Here is a 20,833-nt window from a genome sequence, read left to right as displayed (position 1 = left end):
TCATCTGCTTTAGCCACTACACCATTTATCACTACTGTTGTAAGGGCCTGTGAAGATTATAATACTAAAAGCAAGGCAATACTTGAATTAACATAAATAGCAAGAATGAACCAAGTAGGGGAGTCAGTGTCTTAATCAAAATTTAAGCTACAGGATAGATCAATCATTGAGTCACGAGATAAATATCCACTTCGCAATTTTTGGTTAGCCGGTTGTGATTTTTGGTTAGGCGCTCCGGACACCAACAGGAACTACCAAGGAACGACACAAGTGCGACTGCCTAGGGGCAGTAGTTCAAACTACCAAACTTTGCGTCCTTGTTTGCGATTGAGAGTTCGAACTACCCTTTCTAGAAACACCAAATCCAAGAACGATGGAGCCAACTACCAAGGTTGCGACGCAAGTTAGCAAACGATGCTTTCTAGAAACGACCCCCTGGGCGGTAACCCAGCTGCATGGCCATGTTGGAAGCATAAAGAACTGAATGAACAACAATGGAGTATTATGCACTTTGGATACTTAAGTGATTATAACCATGTCTAAACAACAGAAAAGTCCAAGAAACACGTCCAAGATGCAAAGGCAGGACTTGGACCATAAGAAAAGGCGCGATATTTCGAGAAATTGCGGTTTGTTGGCAGCGCAGATCCATGTGAGTTGGGTGAGGGAGATGCAGTACCAAGTCCAACCACAAGCTCCCCCCTTCCTCTGATAACTTCTAGCATTATTTTCCTTTTGAATTGTTATTGATTTTTAATAACTTTTGGAAGTCGATACCTACTCCAGATGTTTTTGTCTGTCTAACCTATTGGTGCAACCTAGTGTTAATTTTGTCACCTATTTTTAATTTAGTCATAGTCTTAGTCTTGTGACGAAATGTCCTTTTTAGTCTTTGTCATATTTAGTCATTCAAATATCATTTTTGTTAGTCAAGTTTTAGTCGACTAAAAGTCTCGTCATTTTAGTCTAGTTTTAGTCAAAAGAAAACTAAAGGTATCTTAGTCTTAGTCAGTTTTAGTCAACACATTTTAGTCTTTTTTTTTTAAAACAAATTATTTCTGATTGCCATTTGAGTCAAATAGTGTTTCACACATCTCAATTTTCCAACAATATTGTGTGTCCACAGGGCTACTCGTCTGTTATAATTACTCATTCTGATCTTTTGTCAGTCCGTATGTTTACATGCACAGGTAAGTCGAGCTACAGTTATAGCTCGGCTGGGATTTGACCATAGACAGTAAAAGATTTGACTGGACCACTGTCATATTCGTAGACCAGTGATTCTCAAAGTGTGGTCCGGGATCACCAAGTGGTCCCTTGAGCAGGCGTGGTAAAATATAATATAGATGAGTTGTTTGCCAAATAACTTGTAGTTAAATCCAAACAGTTCTGCAACACTGTCTATGTAAGATATGCCAGTTTAAATCATACAGAATGAATCCTCTGACACAATAAGCAAAGTGCAAAGACAATAAGCAAGGTGGTTCAGTGAGTAGGCCTATAGACTAATTATAGGCTACTGTTGAAGTAGGTCTAATCTTTTTTTTTTTTTTTTTGCTAGGGTTAGTTAAGTGGTCCTGAAACTGAAATAGTTTGAGAAACACTGTCGTAGGCCAATGTATTAATGTTTTACTCCGCCTCGCTAGATGGCGATATGCGCCCAAACACAACACATTCCCCAAACAGACTCTCCATCTTAGCCATAGCTAACTTGCTAGCGAACTTTCTATTTTAGCTTACTTGCTAGCAAACTTTGCATCATCAGTCTAACTAGATGAATAGTTGACATTACATGCTGAACATTTTCGTATGGACATTCTGGGGGATGTTAATTTGTATGAGAGAAGCGTCAACTTCTGGGTATGTAGCAGTGGCATAAAGCTTAGGTAGTTAGCTTGCTAACTCTGGCAGAAATCTCCAGTGTTCTTGTTCCATGTAGTTTCGTGTTGCAGCCACAGGGTTGCAGCAGCAGCACGTAGACTAGCCTACAGGAAAGCTGTTGCGTATGAACTCATTCGGAATATTTTGAAAACGTAACAGCTAGATATTCTGTCTTCTCATTTTGTAGACAAACATGAAGGGAGATTTTATCTTAGTTTTATTTCATGCAAAACAATTTAGTCTCGTCTTTTTTCGTCAACAATAATGCATCTTAAGATAGTCTTAGTCAGTGTTTCAGGACATTACTGACGTCTCGTCATCGTCTCGTCTTAGTCATGAAAAAAAAGGTCGTTGACGAACATATTTCCTCTCATCTCGTCTGACGAAATTAACACTAGTGCAACCTAAAGCACGGCAATAATTAACCATTTTCTTTGACGATGTTAGGGATTTATTCAGTGCCAAATGCTTTCTAATGCGGCGAGTATCTCCAATATGCGACGTCCTGATCTGGTGACACGGCGTGCAAACCCCTAATACTCAGTGTCTGCTTAGTAGGCTACGATTTTTCTCTGCTGATTTTAAACATGGTTCAAAGAACATTCCCATAACCAAAGATTTAACCTTGAAGGATCATTCTGGCGTTATTAAGAGGACTAAGCATTTCACTGCATGTATCGCTTTGTATTAATGTATGTGACAAATATCTTGAATCCAGAGGTAGAAAAGTCTGACTCAAGACCTCAAACGTTTTCTAAACAATAAAAAGCAGAAAGGATGCAGCAGGCAGCATTTCCAGTGGAAGAACAAAATGCTGAATGAAGCCCAAAGCTATGAAGGCATATCTGGCAAGTTGTTATTTTGTGAAGACGTATGGTTGCTTTGCTTTCATTAATGGTTTAGCTATAGTCAAGTTTGCAAGAAGGAGACATAACGCGTGAGCAATAGCATGCCACACTATTTTCCCTCACGGGATCAAAAGAGTTATACTATCCAGGGACGCACTCACACAGCTGTGGTAGCGGGGGCAGGAGGACAACTGTTAGCGCAGGCTTTATATACGAAGAGTTTGGTTCCAAAACGCTATACATCCAAAATTGTTAAATTGAGAAAAAAGGCATTTTCTTTCCCAAAAGACTGTTTGTATGAAAACTGTTATTTTCTGTTTCAAACTGTAATATATCATGATGAGTTTGTAATAACATAAAAAAATCAAATCCATATTTTGATTTTAAACATTTATTAAACAAATATATTTTTTTCCTCCAAAATGCAATATAACCATAACACGTTTTTCCCCCAAAATGCTACAAATCCATTTCATCAACAAAAACTCACTTTCTGTATGAAATTGAGCAAAGACATAAGAATAAATAACAAGGAAAGGTTGTCTATACATATGACAAATCCCAAACTTGAACAACATCACTTAACCATTAAACCAATTTTTAAAAGTACATTCATCTAGCCGCCTTTTTCAGACTCCTACGGACTTTCCCCTAAAGATGGCAGCAAAGATGACAACATTTCCGGAAAGGTACTGGCTTGATGAAATTCATTCTGGACTCTCTATCCGACCACATAAAGACCTCGGGATACTTCGGTTTGGCTTTAGGGACCCTGTACTCACTACCACGTAAGTGTAATGTTGTTTGGAACTGTAGAAGAGGTATAAAAATAGCGTTTTGTAGCGGCAAAATAATATGCCCTTCTCACTTCCACGCTAACGAGTTTTGACTAAAAACGGTAAAATCGAACTTTCTCAAAACACATCCGAATTACATGATTTTGATGTCAACTCAACGTATGTACTCCCAATCATCTGTAAATTGATCTAAAGTGCATTTTACTCCGGATAATTCCTTTAAGCACATCTTTTCTTTTTGCATCCTTCACTGTGCTTACATTTGGGAGCTGACTCGGCTTGAAGTTTGCCCAGTTCTGTCCTCGCTTCAAAACCGAGTGATAGCAGAAGTCACTGTTGTACACAGTCTTGAATCCAAGTTTGACATTCCTCAATTCGAGCATTCTAGCATCACTGAGCTTTAATGACTTCTGTGGCTTTACAAAAACCTCTGTTGCCTTCTTGACGTCATAAGCTTGCCAGTCCTGGCCGTAGACATGGACATGCCCATGGTTCCGCAAAATGTCATAGTACTCCTCTGGCATGAGGATGGTATTGTGCTTTCGAATCTGCTGCTCAATCCTCCCGAAAACGCGGTCGACAGGAAGGAAACTGTGTCCCCTGATGGGAAACACATATTCAGTGATCATATTCGGAAAATTCTGCTTTGTTAAAGCAAACAACATTGACAGAACATTCACATTTTTGTTTTGTCCAAAACAGGAATCACTGAATAATCTCAACTTCTGAACATTGCAAAGTGCAACATTCAATGGCTGCCGAAAACAATGGTTCAGAGCTGAAGCAGTCATATTACTGTCTCTTCTGTTCTCGTGTTCCATCCATGTGTAAAGATGGATGTCATCCTTGCTTTGCTTGCTACCTTTCCCAGCATGGACAACAACACCAAAGATGTACATGTAGAGCTGGCGGGAGTAGTACGCCTGACCAATGGGGGTTCTTGGGAGTACCAGATTCTGCATCATGTCGAAACAGACCGTCAATGCTGCATTGTCACTTGATGCAAAATGAAAGATGCTGATGCTGTACGCTTCTCCTCTTCGGGCAAGCTGGGGTTCTTTACTGTGAGATGAAACTTTGCACATGTAGAACATGCGTCGGTGGCTGGATGTCCAAATGCAAGGTTGAAACTGTATCGGAAAACACTGTAATAGAGAGAGTAGGTAACAGCGTCATGATTTTGCTGCTTGAACAAATCGTGCATTTTTTTCACGCTGAGGTCACTGGGAAGGTATTTCCGCCCAGGTGCTTCTCTTCTGCCATAGTGGCTTGGCCTACAAGTGAATGTTTGAATGTGATCCATCACAAGTTTCTTCTTTTCTTCATTTTCTGTAACTTTGCGAGCACCACCCCTACGTTCTGGTCTGGGTTCAGCATTCTCTGCATAATATCTTGCCACTCGAGCTACTCTATCTTTGCCAATACCTGCAATGACAAAAGTTAAAATAACATTTCTTTGTTAAGGGGAAACTGAGATAGCATAGGCTAGTGGCTCATCAGAATATACAGTGGCAGTCAACCACAAATCCATTTCAGCCTGAAATGGGTTGGCCTACAAACCAACAACTTGAGTAACTTTTTACATAATATCTCACTTTTAGCATGTTATTTATTTACTTATTTATTCAGGAACAAAACTATTATGGAAAATCACTAGGTCTAGGCTACCATGGCCTAAACCACGAATGTCTGTCTCTCTCTCTCTCTCACCACTCATCTGACAGACTGAGGTCTATATGAGTTTGTAAGTTTTAACCTGTGGTTGTAACAGTAACGTTGCAGTTATCTTGCTAGTTATTTTATGTTGGCTATTATGGCACCCTACAGTAGCCTACAAGCTTACTGTAGGCTAATGTTACACGCTTACAAGTTTACTGGAATATAAATGTCTGTTTACAGTCTCCGAGCAATTGGTGGATGTGCACATCATAGTGTTATGTCCAGATAAAAAAATACCAATGTTTTGCATTCTGACATGCAGCACTAGGCTATTCTTGATAGATGTAAGGGTGTTAGTTTATGTCTGAAAGTGTAGTTTATGTCTATTGTTTTCCTCCGTTTCTTCTGGAAAGTAGGCTAATGTTCCAACATTTTCGTTCTTCGTTCCGTCATTGCTTTACAATGCTGACATGCTACAGGAGCGAATCAGAGCAACACTTAGCAACACGTTTCCTAGAATAGGCTACATTTTTGTACAGGCAGTGAACTAGTGTCATCAAATAAAACAAACAAACTCACCCAACGCTGCACAGAAAGTTGCCTTGCAGACAGGAACCTTCGTGGGATGATCCTTAGTGAGCAAATAGTACTCCTTCTGTGCATCTTCAATTTCCACCTTGGGACGTCTTCGCTGTACCCGTTTTACTGTTATCAGACGTAAAATTGCTTGGTCTTGTTCAGCCTTCGTTGTATGACAGTAGAGAGTGTCGAAGTTTTTAACAAGATCGTCAGCTGTCAGCATGACAAAAGTTTTTTGCTTCACTGTGAGAACAAGCAATCGCCGGTATTTTACCACCGCCTGAGTTTCTGATTTTCTTTCTGACTTCCCTATCGTGGTTGTCTTTTGACGGCTTCCGCTTCTTTCCCACAGACGACACGACCACTGGCTCCTCAATACCATCAAAGTTATTCGTTTTAGTATATAGTATAAGTAAAAAAACGAGTCCAAGGCGAGAGTTTACCGGCGTCTACTGACAGCGCGCCGTAATGACAGTTTGCGTCATAGAATGGTGCGCGGTGAATGGAACTGTCAGGCTTTGCGGAAAAACAGGATTGGCGTTTGTCTCTGTTTGGGAAAAAAAGGGAAGGAACAGGGCAGCAAAACATGTCGGATATCGCGTTTTGTTAAAAACTTATTATCGAACTTTGAATAGAGAGTAAATGGGGAGCTTGTTTTTGCGGTAACTCGATTTGTTCAAAATTGCCGTTTATCGCGTTTTGGAACCAAACTCTTCATACATTTTTTTTAAGCCTTATGAAAAAAAGGCCTGCCTCGAATGCAGGCTTGCCCAAAATAAAGGCCTGTGGTTTACGCAGCCTACAGTAAGTAGGCTAAATAACAGACCCGCCACAATATGCGGTTTGATGATTTTTTACTAGCAAGATGCCCTACGTGCACTGCATTTTCTTAAATAACAATGAAATATCATCAGTAATATTCAACCATTATTTTGTGATTTGCAGGGCCGTTTCAAGGAATTTGGGGGCCCCAAGCAAAAGTAAAGGCTGTTAAAAAAAGGACAAAAATCTATTATTATGCCTATGCTAATTACCTGAAAAAAACCTTTTCTTAGTAATTTCTTGGTAAAAGTCCTGTTCCCAACTTTTACTAAGAAATGCCTCTAGGATGCACATATCTCAAAAATAGCACTTGTCTAAAAAAATATTTTTATGCTTTAAATGTTTATTCCATATCGCTGTTGTAAAGGTGAATTTGGGTAATTTATTGGGCAACGTGCAATTGTTCGGTTTACTGTTACGACTGACTGTTAAACTGAATGTGTTTGTGTATTACAATATCACAAATATTCTCAGTAATTCCTCTCTTGGGGTGTGGCTGAAGTAGAGTATTGTTGTTTACAGTACACCCTACTATTACTGTAAGTTGGGTATTGTGTACATCTGACTGGTTGAATATCTTTCATGCAGATTCATGCAGATCCTCAGAAATCTCTATGGGCTGTTCAAATTTTCTAGCATCATATATGTGTATCAATACAGGTTGCCATCTCGATAGGTGTACAGTATATATAGGTGTATCAATACAGTTCATTCATCAATAGGTGATCAATACAGTTCATTCATCAATTCTGGCCACACCATATGTACTATTATTTCTTAATTGTCTTTGTATAGATGTAATTGGAATGGATTGAGACTGTTACCTGTTAGAGCCTACAGTCCAGGTAATATTAGCTTTTGGGTTGCTGCTGCCACACAAGCAGATCAGACTCACAGTTTCACCTCTGCGTAGAACTTGCGGTGTTTTTTCCTGCACCACTACTTTGATTTCTACTTTGATTGCTGCAACTAAAAAGTAAGAAAAAGGGAATTAAAATCAAATAAAGGAACAGCTTATTTGATAATGCTATGGAATGTGAGTGTTTGTATGTGTGTCTGTGTGTATGTGCTTATGTGTGTGTGCATGCCTGTGTGTGTGTGTGTATGTGTGTGCATGCTTGGATGTGATAGTGTTAATTTCGTCAGACGAGACGAGAGGAAATATGTTCGTCAACGACCTTTTTTTTCATGACTAAGACGAGACGATGACGAGACGGCAGTAATGTCCTGAAACACTGACTAAGACTATCTTAAGATGCATTATTGTTGACGAAAATAAGACTAAAATGTTTTGCATGAAATAAAAACTAAGATAAAATCTCTCTTCATTTTCGTCTACAAAATGAGAAGACAGAATATCTAGCTGTTATGTTTTCAAAATATTCCGAATGAGTTCATACGCAACAGCTTTCCTGTAGGCTAGTCTACGTGCTGTTGCTGCAACCCTGTGGCTGCAACACGAAACTAGAACAACAACACTGGAGATTTCTGCCAGAGTTAGCAAGATAACTATCTAAGCTTTATGCCACAATGCTACATACCCATAATTTCGCTCCGCCTAGCTCCACTCATCCATCTGGAACCGATCCATTGAAGTGTTGCTTCAGAAGGCTGGGCCTAATCAAAAAATGCTTGCATATGATTGAATAAGCCACTTGTCCGTCATCTATTGACGTGCTACTTCAACCACTCACATCGAAGCCAACCCGTGACGCTGATTACAGTCTCACAGTCGCTTCTACGCTATGTCACATCTATGAAACTCCCGCCCTGCGTCCTGATTGGCTGAACTATAAAGTCGGTTGCAGAAATCACTCTCAATGGAAAGAGGTCCCAGATGGATGGGAGTGAAGCTAGGCGGAGCTAAGCGGAACGACATTCATCTGGCTATTGTCAGGTTAACATACCCAGAAGTTGAAGCTTCTCTCATACAAATTAACATCCCCCAGAATGTCCATACGAAAATGTTCATCATGTAATGTCAACTATTTAACTAGTTAGACTGATGATGCAAAGTTTGCTAGCAAGTAAGCTAATATGGAAAGTTCGCTAGCAAGTTAGCTATGGCTAAGATGGAGAGTCTGTTTGGGGAATGTGTTGTGTTTGGACGCATATCGCCATCTAGCGAGGCGGAGTAAAACATTAATACTTTGGCCTATGACAGTGTTTCTCAAACTTTTTCAGTTTCAGGACCACTTAACTAACCCTAGCTAAAAAAAAAAAGATTAGACCTACTTCAACAGTAGCCTATAATTAGTCTACACAATAGGCCTACTCACTGAACCACCTTGCTTATTGTCTTTGCACTTTGCTTATTGTGTGGATTCATACTGTACGATTTAACCTGGCATATCTTACATAGACAGTGTTGCAGAACTGTTTTTACATACAAGTTGGTTCAATATTGCAAACAACTCATTTATATTATATTTTACCATGTCTGCTTGCGGACTACTTGGGATAGCTTGCAGACCACCAGTGATCCCCGGACCACACTTTGAGAAACAATGGTCTACGAATATGACAGTGGTCCAGTCAAATCTTATACTGTCTATGGCCAAATCCCAGCCGAGCTATAACTATAGCTCGACTTACCTGTGCATGTAAACATACTGACTGACAAAAAATCAGAATGAGTAATTATAACAAACGAGTAGCCCTGTGGACACACAGTATTGTTGGATAATTGAGATGTGTGAAACACTATTTGACTGAAATGGTAATCAGAAATAATTTGTTATAAAAAAAAAGACTAAAATGTGTTGACTAAAACTGACTAAGACTAAGATACCTTTAGTTTTCTTTTGACTAAAACGACGAGACTTTTAGTAGACTAAAACTTGACTAACAAAAATGATATTTGAATGACTAAATATGACAAAGACTAAAAAGGACATTTCGTCACAAGACTAAGACTAAATTAAAAATAGTTGACAAAATTCACACTAGTATGTGAGTGTGTATGTGCTTATGTGTGTGTGCATGCCTGTGTGTGTGTGTGTGTTTGTATGTGTGCGTGTGTCACGGGGTGACTAGGTGGGGAACAAGTTTCTGGAGATTTAGTTCTCTATGGGAAAGCTGAGGGTGTGACACCAAAATGGCGGCCCCCGAGCCGTTCATTGTTTATGGGCCACAGGTGTGTTTAGCTCAGTGGTGGTGGTGGTGATTGGTGCACTGTTTGTGGGATTAGCCTCTTAAGCTCATGATACAGGACGAAACGGGAGAGAGGGCTGAAACGAAGACGTGCTCCGCTGAAACGGATCGAAGCCAGGGACCCTGGATGCCGGCGTACTGGATCTGGATCGACTGAACGCTGCTGTTGTGTTGACGTTACCGACTGGGCTGCGCCGCCGTGCGAAGGGCTATCTGCGTGAACGGATACGAGAGGGGTGGAATCGTCCGCCCCTCCATGAGCTAAGTGAACTCTCTAAAGCCTGTTTGTTACCGTGTAGCTTGTGCTATAACTGAGTGGTGCCCGACGTCTTAGGCTCTGGCCATTTGTATTCCTCCCTCTTCCAGAGGACCTAGCTTCTACGTGGATACTGACGAGATCCCCGGGAGGTTTCCGGTAGCCTATACACTGCTCTGTGGACCAGGAGAGGGGTGAGGACGCTCACCCTTCACTAAGTTAAGTGACTCTTCTATAGCCTACTCCGGCTAACTGGCTCCAAAGCACACTCTCGCTCTTCCTGCTGATCCCTCCCCTCGATCGTAGACCTACTGCCTAGGCTTACGACTGGACTGTCCTTGTTTAAATCCTCCCGCTGTCATTCTAGCCCAATAGCGTTATAGTAGTGTGTTGTGTGAACTTGCTGTGCCTTATAGCTTTAATAGTGTGCTGTGTAAACATGTGGTGAGCCCTATAGCTCCAATAGTGTGCTGTAAACCTGTGGTGAGCCCTATAGCCTTAATAGTGTGCTGTGTAAACGTGGGATGAGCCTATAGCTTGAATAGTGTGCTGTGTAAATTTGCTGTGGGTTGGGATAAAACAAAGAAATTATTCTCTGTCCGTATGTTTGCTACTGCATAACTCGTACTGGGCTAACTGTCCCTTAATAGGCTTACTGTGAACTTGGGTTGTGACAAGTGGGGGTGTACTGTAAAAGGGCTGAATCGCTGTGCCCCTCCATTCCTGTCGCACAGAAACCAACTCCAGTCGGAGCCCTGGGCCGTGGCCGGGCCAGTAACAACATCTGCCTGGGCCTCGAGGTTGGTGACATCACAACTGGAGGTGGCTCTACCTCAAGCGCGGGCGGGTGCAGCTTGGACTGAGCATTGGACTGTGCATTGGACTACTGTTTTAATATATTTTTTCTATTGCATTGCCCTTTTAACTCGTGTATTAATAAATCATATATTTTTATACTGTATCTACGTATCCCCGGTTCATTGAAGGGCAAAGTGTACTCCCCTGGGTTCTGGTGGGGGGGAAGAAACATTTATTAGTGACCCCTGGTGGTGACAAGTGTGTGTGTGTGCATGCTTGTATGTGTGTGTGTGTGTGCGTGCGTGCAAGCGTGCATGTGTGTGTACATTTCAACTTCCGGCAACCCTTTTCTCAACACCACCATCTGTAGGCCACTTTAACACATAAATTAATTAATTGTATGGCCCCCCATGAACAGAATTCCACAAAACTCAGCATGCATTCAGAGGGTGTTATAGTGGTCCTACAGGTAAAAAAAAACACGTCAGCCAAAGATACAGTACCTGCGATTACAGAGCCTCAGTTTTGCTTTTTCATCTTTAACCATGTGGCACTATACCATAAATGAGTGATTATGGGAGGGTTTCGAGATGGCTTCTGGAGCCCTATATACAAAAAACGGTCCTCCTAGGCTCTACGGTTCTCGAGATATTCACAGAAAACTGTGTTTGCCATATCTTCTATTCGGGGGTCCAGTCCGGCAGGGGGGGCGATGGATCAAAGCCAAAATCAATGGTTCCGTGTCATTCTTGTGGGGCTACATGCCCACCAACTTTTGTGCAGCCAGGTCTTTCAGTGTACCGGGAATCGTTGACACAAAATTACTGAAGGAAAAAATAATTCCTTTTATTTTATATAATTAAATAATTCCCCCCAAAATAATCTCTGTAATTCTGATTATTGAACTAAATATATATCACTTATTTTTGGCTCAAAATCGTGTGGATGAACAAAATAATTTTGGTCAAAAGGATGTGATGTGGTATTTAAATTAGATCTTAGAAGTTTAATTTGTTTTAACCAAACCTTTCACTAGCTAACTTTATCACACCTTATTGTAAAACTATTAATTTCCGCCCCTTTCCTTTGAAAATTCGAAAACAAAGATGTTTTTTAATACTTCAAAATAATGTTTGATTGATGAACCTTACATTTTTCAGTAGCCATAAGTGTGTAGATTTGAACAATTCTTAACAAGAGCTTTTACTGCCTAAATTATCCAATTTAGTTTACCATACTCAGAGTTTGGTGCTGGGCTGGTGGGTTCCCTATACACACCCACTCGGCGCATCAACGGTTAGACCAAGAATTATCGTCGCAAAATAAAAATTCCACAGGAGCTACAAGCGGTTATACATGCAGCTTTACAACACTGTTTACAGCTCTTCAAGTCACTGTACAATGTAATTTAAGGTACAGAGATAATTGAGATATCTTTATGGGGTGGTTGCTTGTGTTTCTTTAGGAATCCTCCGTCTTGGTTTGTATAGAAATTAATATCAAGTCATACATACACGTAAAATGGCGAATACGGGCGGAAATAACTTTCCGATACCGCTTGCTTTGCCACACGTGCAACGCTGCACATAAACTCCCATTTTCACCCTCACATTCCGTTCTCAAACTCGGACCCAGGAACTTTGCACCAAATCAGAGATGACCACGTTCTTTTTTGGAATTCTTTCCAGACAAAAGAATAAACAATCTTATCAAGACGCAGGAATTATGCTTTTGTTGGAGGACTAACTACATTATAATCTATTTTTACACTAAACTCTGTAAAAGTCCCCAAGTGACTTTACAATTTAGATCTGATTACTGAATTCAGCAATGTTGGGCTGGGCCTTTTCTCACTGTAGGAGTCTCAACCTTTCTTGAGTCAGTTAAGCAGTATTCAATATTTTTCTCCTTACACTGTACTTTAAGCCTGGTCTTGACAGAAAGTACTTTCTTAGCCTTGTTGGTAGCATCACAGCGGAATGTGGCCAAGTTGTCACTGGGCTGTAGGATGAATCTGAGCTCTCGGGCAACACCTCTTTCTAAGGAGACTTGATTAGAGGTATCCTGTTTGGCTTCACCATTCTGTAGAGGAGCAAGTCCATCACTGCAGAGTAAACAAACTTTTGATACAATTAGGGTGGAACATAAAGCCATAAAAGTATGTACTTATACACATAACAAATGTGGTAATGAGAGTGCACAAAATCTTTGTCTAAATTTAATTTCAGAAGTCAAATCTCAAAATTCAAAATGTAAATGTAGCCCCTGGTATAAACCATATTGAGATAAGATGGACAATGCTTTTAGTAACATACTAGCTACTAATAAATATTACACTACTGTGCATAGCCCCATGCTTTTATGACGAGGCGATGCTAGCACGTTAGCAGCGGTTAGCTAACTATGCTAACCTTAGTCGTTTACGAGTCTCCTCTAAGTGACAATCATTTTATACATAATGCTGGCAGTGCTGAGAACAATAAACGATCTTCTTTATCTTACTTACATTGAGTTAACTGTTTGGCTTAATTCATAGAGTGGTGGAACACTGTTTCATTGTGGTTTGCTAAGGAGTAAGTTTAACTCTTTGCTTAAAATAGGGGAGAGCTGGGAGGAGATAATTTAATCTAATTTAACATAATAACAAAAAAGCATAATCAAGATTGAAAGCCATTATTCTGTGTATCAGTGTTGCGTTAATCCCACACATGTCGTTTGGCCGTCCCTTTTCCATTTACATCACTATTCATCACTATACAATCCCATAAAACCGGAAAAAAATCAAATCACGGCTTCCAATGCATTTCTATGGAGCCATAAGGTGAAGCTGTCGGACTTTATCTACATGTGCGGAGCTACTGGACTGCCATTGGCTCATCCACGTTCGATGGGCGGGGCTTGCGATAGGTCAATTATTCAACCCACTTGGGCTTGATTGCATCCTGCGTTGTGTTGTGTATATTTGCAGATATTGGTGTCACTGTCTGTTGTGCTTCCCACTGCAGCAAAAGCAGTTTGTTGTGCATTTTGCAGATTCAAGTTAGGTCCCAGAGGGTGTATCTAGAGTTAGTGTTCTATTACTTAATGTTTAGTGTAACCTTGCTTGTCAGGTTACATTGTATGTGTTTACATACAGTATATTTACATAGACCCACCTGTTGGCAGTGATCCTACATGTAGGCCTATGTAAATATATATTTTAATGCTTTTAAAACATTACAGCAACATGTGTCTTGCAAACATGATACATTTTTACCTGTATTTCATACAGGGAATTTGTTAGTCAAGGTGGTAGGGTGGGGTATGCCATCGGGGGGCAAAATTATAGCAATTGACCTGTCGCTAAGCGCCACCCTTAGAACGCTGATGAGCCAATGACAGTCCAGCCTCAACGGGACTCGGACATCAGCTCGGACAACTCCATAGGAAACAACAGGGAGGAGGCATAAAATGACAAATCATGGTTATTTGTGTTTATTAACTCAAAAAACCCCGATGGATAACCATGGTCAAACGTTTTGCATAGGGGACGTGTAATACTGATAGCCGGTACCCCAAGAGGCTAGAAAAGGGGTATATCGTCATCAACAGTAGCCTACAGGATGTCTCTCGCGTTTGCAACAGCTCAACGTAATGTAGGCTACTAAGCCAACAACGTGGGCACAGGTTCCCTGTTAAATCCCAAGATGAAAATGCTCATTAACCAACTATTATATTCTTACTACATCAAATATTAACGTAACCTAACATATCTAGCAGGGCCGCAAGAGATATTTTGAAAGTGAGGGGGACCAAATTGTGAACACAACACCCATAGTGAGATCAGATTTCCAGATATCGGATTGCCACCTCTGGCCCACTTTTGACCATAAACTTGCCATATTAAGATAATACCATTGATTGTTTTCAAAATATTGAGATGAGCACAACGCCAGATCTGCCCTTAGACCAGCTTCTTGCTATGTGCAATTCTACTTTTATTTATTTATTTTAGATTTATTTCACACTATTTGGGCCAATGGTAGAATACTCTAAAAGCAACATGGGATGTTGATATTTTATGAAGCCATGAATGAATCATCATGCCTATCATCCAAACATAGTCTACATGATCAAATAGCCTAGTTAGGCCTATACTTAAATTGTCTGGTATAAACCAAATCAACTCTCCACTATGTGTTTTGCAGTTAATATTGATGCAACGTTAGAACATGTTGGCTTAACATGTTACCAGTCCAGAACACACAGTAAATTGCAACAGAAAGTTGACTTTATAATCAACTTCTATTTGTTCCAACAGCATTTAAACAAAGCATTTATAAAATTAAAAAATAAATACTGTTACTGTAGTAACTGTAGGCCTACCACATTATCCCAAGCTTCAAAGAACTCCCCACGTCTGTGACAGGCAGACGTGACACCAGACGTGACACTGCTAAATTCTCAGCTTGTTTATACCCCACACCGAACGCGTAAGAACGCTATAGGCCCATCACTCTGGAGTGTGGTAGCCTGCTCTCTGGGATGTATGCACCAAGGTAACTGACATATCCAATTTGTGTCTTGAAATTATGTTTGAAATAAATGTCTTAGAACAAAAACGTTGAGTATAGACTTGTATTTTATAGTTAGGCTAGTAGTGAAAACGAGTTGATCAGTAGGCTAGTTGAGTTTGTTATCAATAAACATAACAGCTAATGTCATGTTGAGCAGGAGACTAGGCTACCATAAATCCTCAAATTATGCCCGGGATTGATTCTATTTATAGCCGGACAAATAATGGCAGGTTCCCACAAGACGGGGTAACAATTGCCTATACCAACAATTGCCATCAGTCCACCAGCACTAGAAGACATTGTTTCGATTTCAGTCAATGAAATAACACCTCTTCTTAATATTTTATTATATTGTTGGTTGGATTAATAGCCTACGGTTGGCAAAGAAAAGTCGTTTTCCTACCATGGGTCTCCAACACACGTTCTCAAGCTCACTCTCTTGCCGCCCCTTTCGAGGTAATTGCCAGACTGAAGCCTGGCTACTACATTTAAACACAATTGTTGCGCGACTCAAGGCATTCCAGCCTACGAATTTAATAAAAAGTACTAAATCATGCATATTTAAACAATAACTCAATTTAGGCTACTTAGCTACGCAAAAAGGTTTCTATTAGGCTACAGCACAACAATGAATGGCTGCCTTGTCTCGCAATAAACAGCTGCATTTGTTTCACTTCAATGTCACAATCCCGACACTTTTTCAACTGCATGAAACATAACAGTGAACCATCAAATATCTCCCAGATTTCAGTGCCCATCAGTCTCAACATTTAGCAATATAATCACAGTCCAAAAGTAAATTAAATCCCAAACCAAACCGAAAATGTTATGCTTTGGATAGCCTACCGGTATGCTGCTCCAAACGAAACGCATGTCTAAATGCAGGTTAGAAATTAAAAAAGCCTGCCTCGAATAGCCTACCAGCTTGCCTCAAATAAAGATGCTGTGCTTTGCAAAAGACCCCAGCCATAATTTGAGGATTTACGCTAAGCAAGTAGCCTGGATTATTTTATGATGGTTGTTAGTAGACAAACTGGCTTCAGATATCCAACAGAGTGAATATGAGATTGTGCAGTCTTACACTGTAGATGGCTGTGGTTAGTGATGTGATGCTGTTAATGGGGAGTTTTAGTTAGCGCAAACCCTATAGGTTATTATTTATTTAGCGTAGGCCTACCTGTAAGGCTTTTTTTCCTTATCAAAAGTGAGGGGGACGACGGCCGTCTCTTCAGCACTGCGGGGGACACGTCCCCCGTGCCTCCTGCGTCCTTGTATCTTAGTATCAATCTTCCACTAGCTAGCTAGCTAGCATTAACGTCAGTGGTTTTTGCACGGTGATTTGCACGGCCCCTCCATAGCATAATTAAAGGAGAATTCCGGTGTGATATTGACCTAAAGTGTATTGAAACATGATACCGAGTGTGAACGTATGTCTCATAGCCCATCTCGGCTTGTCCCCTGCACTCCAAAAATCTGGCACTAGTTAGCGATGCTACCAACAGCTTTTTCAATAGTGGCGCCGGCATCGGGCTAGCCATGCAAATAAATCACTGTTTTACACCCATTTACGAGGCTCAATGTATCTCCACACTTCATTGGTAGACTTCGAGGGCCCTGACATTTAAAAAGCGAGACATTGAGAACTTTGAAAAAGCACTGGTAGTTTACTTACAAGACGATTTATACAGACAGTATCTTCCGCGAAGTTTAGCGTTTGCAGCCATCTTGAATTTAGTCACGATAAGTCGAAATTTAAATGGCAGTAAGAATGAACAGGTATGATAAGGGATCAGATTCCAAAAATAATTCAGTGGAAATGCATGGATTCCAGTTTCTTCCAGTAGCAGCAACTGGAATCCATGCATTTCCACTGAATTATTTTTGGAATCTGATTAAACGCTATATATATACACACACACTACTTTTATTATTGGGGTTTACATGAATTATGTGACAGATCTGCCAACCAATCACAAGGGATTTTTCTTGTTTGAAAGTTGTGGTTTCATCCAATACCGAGTTAGGAAATTCAAGCCTGGCCTGGCCAGGCGCGGTTTTGCTGCCAATCACGAGTGATTTTTCTTGTTTGAAAGTAGTGGTTTCATCCAATACTGAGTAAGGATATTCAAGCCAGGCCTGGCCAGGCGCGGTTTCGCTGCATTCATATGCTAATTAGAGCTATTAGCACTCCGCAAGCTCTCCACATACGTCATAGTTTGTTTCCGACAATATGTGGCACAGACAAACGCGACCTTCGCAGGTTGCAAATTGTCATCAACTGCCGAAAATTAGGGAGATCTCCAGGCGTTTAGGGGGACGAAAATCACACTTTTCACGCAGTGATATCATACCCGTAAATCCTCATATTACGGCCAGGATGATAATTCCCAGTAGCCTATGGCTATCAGTCCATGTGCTCATAAAATACATTGTTTCGATTTAACTCAATGAAATTAAAGAGCTCTTCTAGGCCTGCTAGGCCTACTTGGCTATACACAAAAAGGTTTCCATTACAGCACAGTGCACGTTCAATGAATGAATTAAGCGACTGCCTATCTCGCATTAAACACAGCGGGTGGAAATCCCGACACTCAACTACATGAAACGTAATAGTGAACCTTCAAATACCCCCCCAGATTTCAGTGCCTTCAGTCCCAACATTTAGCAATATAATCAAACAGCCCAAAAGTAAATTAAATCCCAAACCAAACCGAAAATCGTATGCTTTTGATAGCCTACCGCTGGTATGCCGCTCCAAATGAAACGCATGCCTCACAATAAAACGTAGAAATAAAGGCTTGCTTCGACTAAGCCTGCCCTAAATAAAGCCCTGTGCTTTGTGCAGCCTAAGTAAATAATAGAATTTTTATTTTTTATTTTGTATGCGTTCTGCAGAGAAGGGAGACTGGCGTTGGTCACAGTTTGAAATGAAAGGGAGAAAACAGTAGACCTGGAGTAAGGCGTGTGTTGCTAAGGCGGCCACCTTAAGTGCTGCGGGAAACCTTGTTCATATATGAAGTAACCATGCTAATCAATGCACATGATTTCAGCACCACCCGGCACACATACTTTAAACCATGTGAGCTGTCCTCTAGGATTCCCTCCACTTGAAAAACACAACAGACGCAATGGATGTCCTGATTGGAGTGTTACATCCTCTGGGGGAGCATCTAGCCACACCTTTTGTGGTGGATCTGAATGAAGTAAAGAGAAAAGTGGTGAAATAAGATGTCTGAAAACAAATGGAAAGAAGTAAAAGGTTCTTATGGAACTTACATAACACATTAAGTGGCTTAGATGTGCTGCTGGAGAAGTGGGTGCCTTTGTTGAATGCCTCACATGAGAGCGGAAGACCATTCTCTTCACGAGAGACAGTATATGTAAGGTTGGACATGGTCATCATCCCCCCATTTTCACCCTGATAAAATAATATGATATATAAAAAGCGTTGAGATGGAGGAAAGTTTACTTCTCCTCACATATGGTATATGCCCCAAGTAAATTTCAAAAGCTCGCAACTTCCTGCATTTTTTTTAACTATTCATGTAGTTTACCTCTTTCAGAAACTCCAGACAACGTCTGCAAATCATTCATTAACTATGAATGTGATAGCAGGTCTTAATTGGGAACTTTGTTAATCTGGAATACCTATCAGCTATCGTTAATGTACGGTGGCCGAGAACGGTCACAACACATGCAAACACAACACCTGCATATTCAGAAATCACCTGCAACTTCTGAAAACACCTTCATCGATTTCACAACACGTGTGCTGCAAGTACTTACAGCACGAGCAAATAGTGAAACCTACTGCAAGCTGCAAAGACAACAACGGAAGTGTTTCCAGGGGGGACCATAATCAGTGACAGACCGCATCCGGTTTCCGGTCCCAAAGTGGAATGTGCAAAAATGAACATAAATCGAAGGGATACCTTCTTATATGTGATTTCTGCAACAATGGTAGCAGGGCTGTAGTCAAGACCACCTTTGTCGAGTCCAAGACAAGTCCAAGACCAGGACTAGTCGAGACCAAGTCAAGACCGAGTCCAAAGAGGTTCGAGTCCAAGACAAGACCGAGTCCAAAAGGTTCGAGTAATGAAATCAAGACCGAGTCCAGGATAGGAAAAAAAAAGTCTTGTGCATGACAGTATCAAGACAATCATTTTGGGTTATTATTATTATCTAAAAGCAAAACAGTGTGAACACACCCAGGATTTGTAAGTGTAGCCATTCCCTTCTCCAATATTATTATAGGGCTGTCAAACGATTCAAAATATATATTTTGAAATGAATTAATCTCGATTAACCACAATTAAAAAAGTTCCTAAAGACTAAAGCTTCAACATAAATCACAAAATTAATGAGTAACCACAAAGGTAAAAGTAAAACACTTTTATATTATTTAAATGATAATACTGACACAGTAATTGTGTTTTAAAGTATTCATTTCTTAAGAAATACTACACATATGATGCTGTTTAACTCATTTGTAAATGGTGCACTGTTACTTTAAGCCCATTGTGGCCACGTTCTCATAATAATGATCTTTTTACCAGCTCCATTGAAATATAGCCTATAGCTAGTCCACAAGCTCTAATATTGTTTGTACCACATGTATTGTACAATATTAACAATGATAAGCATGATATTAAGTTGGTATAAACAGTTTTCATTCCTTTGGAAATAGAAGCATGTAATGACATGATGCTAGCTAGACATTTTCTGTTTGCAATTAAAAGTGAATGATGAGCCTGAGCCAGTCACCTAGCTATCTGAATGGAATGTGTTTCAATCGGCATAATATGTGCTTCATGTAAACAAATTATTGAAGACTTCAAGACTCACCAGTTCCATTACACAAAGGCAAAGACAACTCTTCATATTTTTGTCCATTTTTCAAATCACAGTTGTTACATGTATGTAGGTTGCACAGAGTGCAGCCTACATACATGTTTATAACTGGTCAGTAGTGGAAATCGGATAAATCCGCAATCTCCTCTAACCTCGTCTTTGTTGCCTTCCTTTTATAAGTTTCTTATATTAAAAAGGAGATATCAATTATCATCAACAACAACAAGCCAGCTGGAGCCTGCCAATCGTTTTCTCTCCTTCTGTGTTAGCTTCAGACGCTCTTAATTAAATGGAGTAGCATACGTTCAAGTTGGATCTTAATGGAGAGGAGCCGAAAAGTATCATCTTTATGTAACTGTTGCAGTTGGTGCATTTTGACATTGTAAACGTTATCTAACAAGAGTGAAAAGCAGTTTGCAGTAAAGCTACTATTTGGCTAAATGTTGGTTCCTCTTTATCTTCAGCTAACTCCACAGACAGTAAAATAAACTCTCAGGCTTGCGGTTTTAGGTTTTGCGGCTTCCGTTACGTGACATCAGCCCCCCACAAAGGTAAACACTATTGAGTTAATATTTTGTAACGCATTATGTATTTCAAAATGAATCGCGGCGATTAACACGTTCATTTTGATGG

General features: G+C 40.3%; 1 protein-coding gene across 1 annotated transcript in view; it reads right to left on the bottom strand.

Annotated features, from left to right (window-relative positions):
- Window positions 1-20,833, bottom strand: part of nphs1 (NPHS1 adhesion molecule, nephrin) — a 155,852-nt gene that overhangs the window by 43,691 nt on the left and 91,328 nt on the right. The window contains exons 14-17 of the mRNA XM_048261958.1: window positions 18,626-18,767; window positions 18,419-18,543; window positions 12,707-12,875; window positions 7,411-7,555 (exon numbers count right to left, since the gene is read on the bottom strand). Of these exons, the coding sequence (XP_048117915.1) occupies window positions 7,411-7,555; window positions 12,707-12,875; window positions 18,419-18,543; window positions 18,626-18,767 (581 nt within the window). The remainder of the gene's footprint in view (window positions 1-7,410; window positions 7,556-12,706; window positions 12,876-18,418; window positions 18,544-18,625; window positions 18,768-20,833) is intronic.

The sequence above is a fragment of the Alosa alosa genome, chromosome 13, assembly GCF_017589495.1.
Source record: "Alosa alosa isolate M-15738 ecotype Scorff River chromosome 13, AALO_Geno_1.1, whole genome shotgun sequence".
NCBI classification, from domain to species: Eukaryota; Metazoa; Chordata; class Actinopteri; order Clupeiformes; family Clupeidae; genus Alosa; species Alosa alosa.
This window is presented reverse-complemented; position numbering and strand designations above follow the sequence as displayed.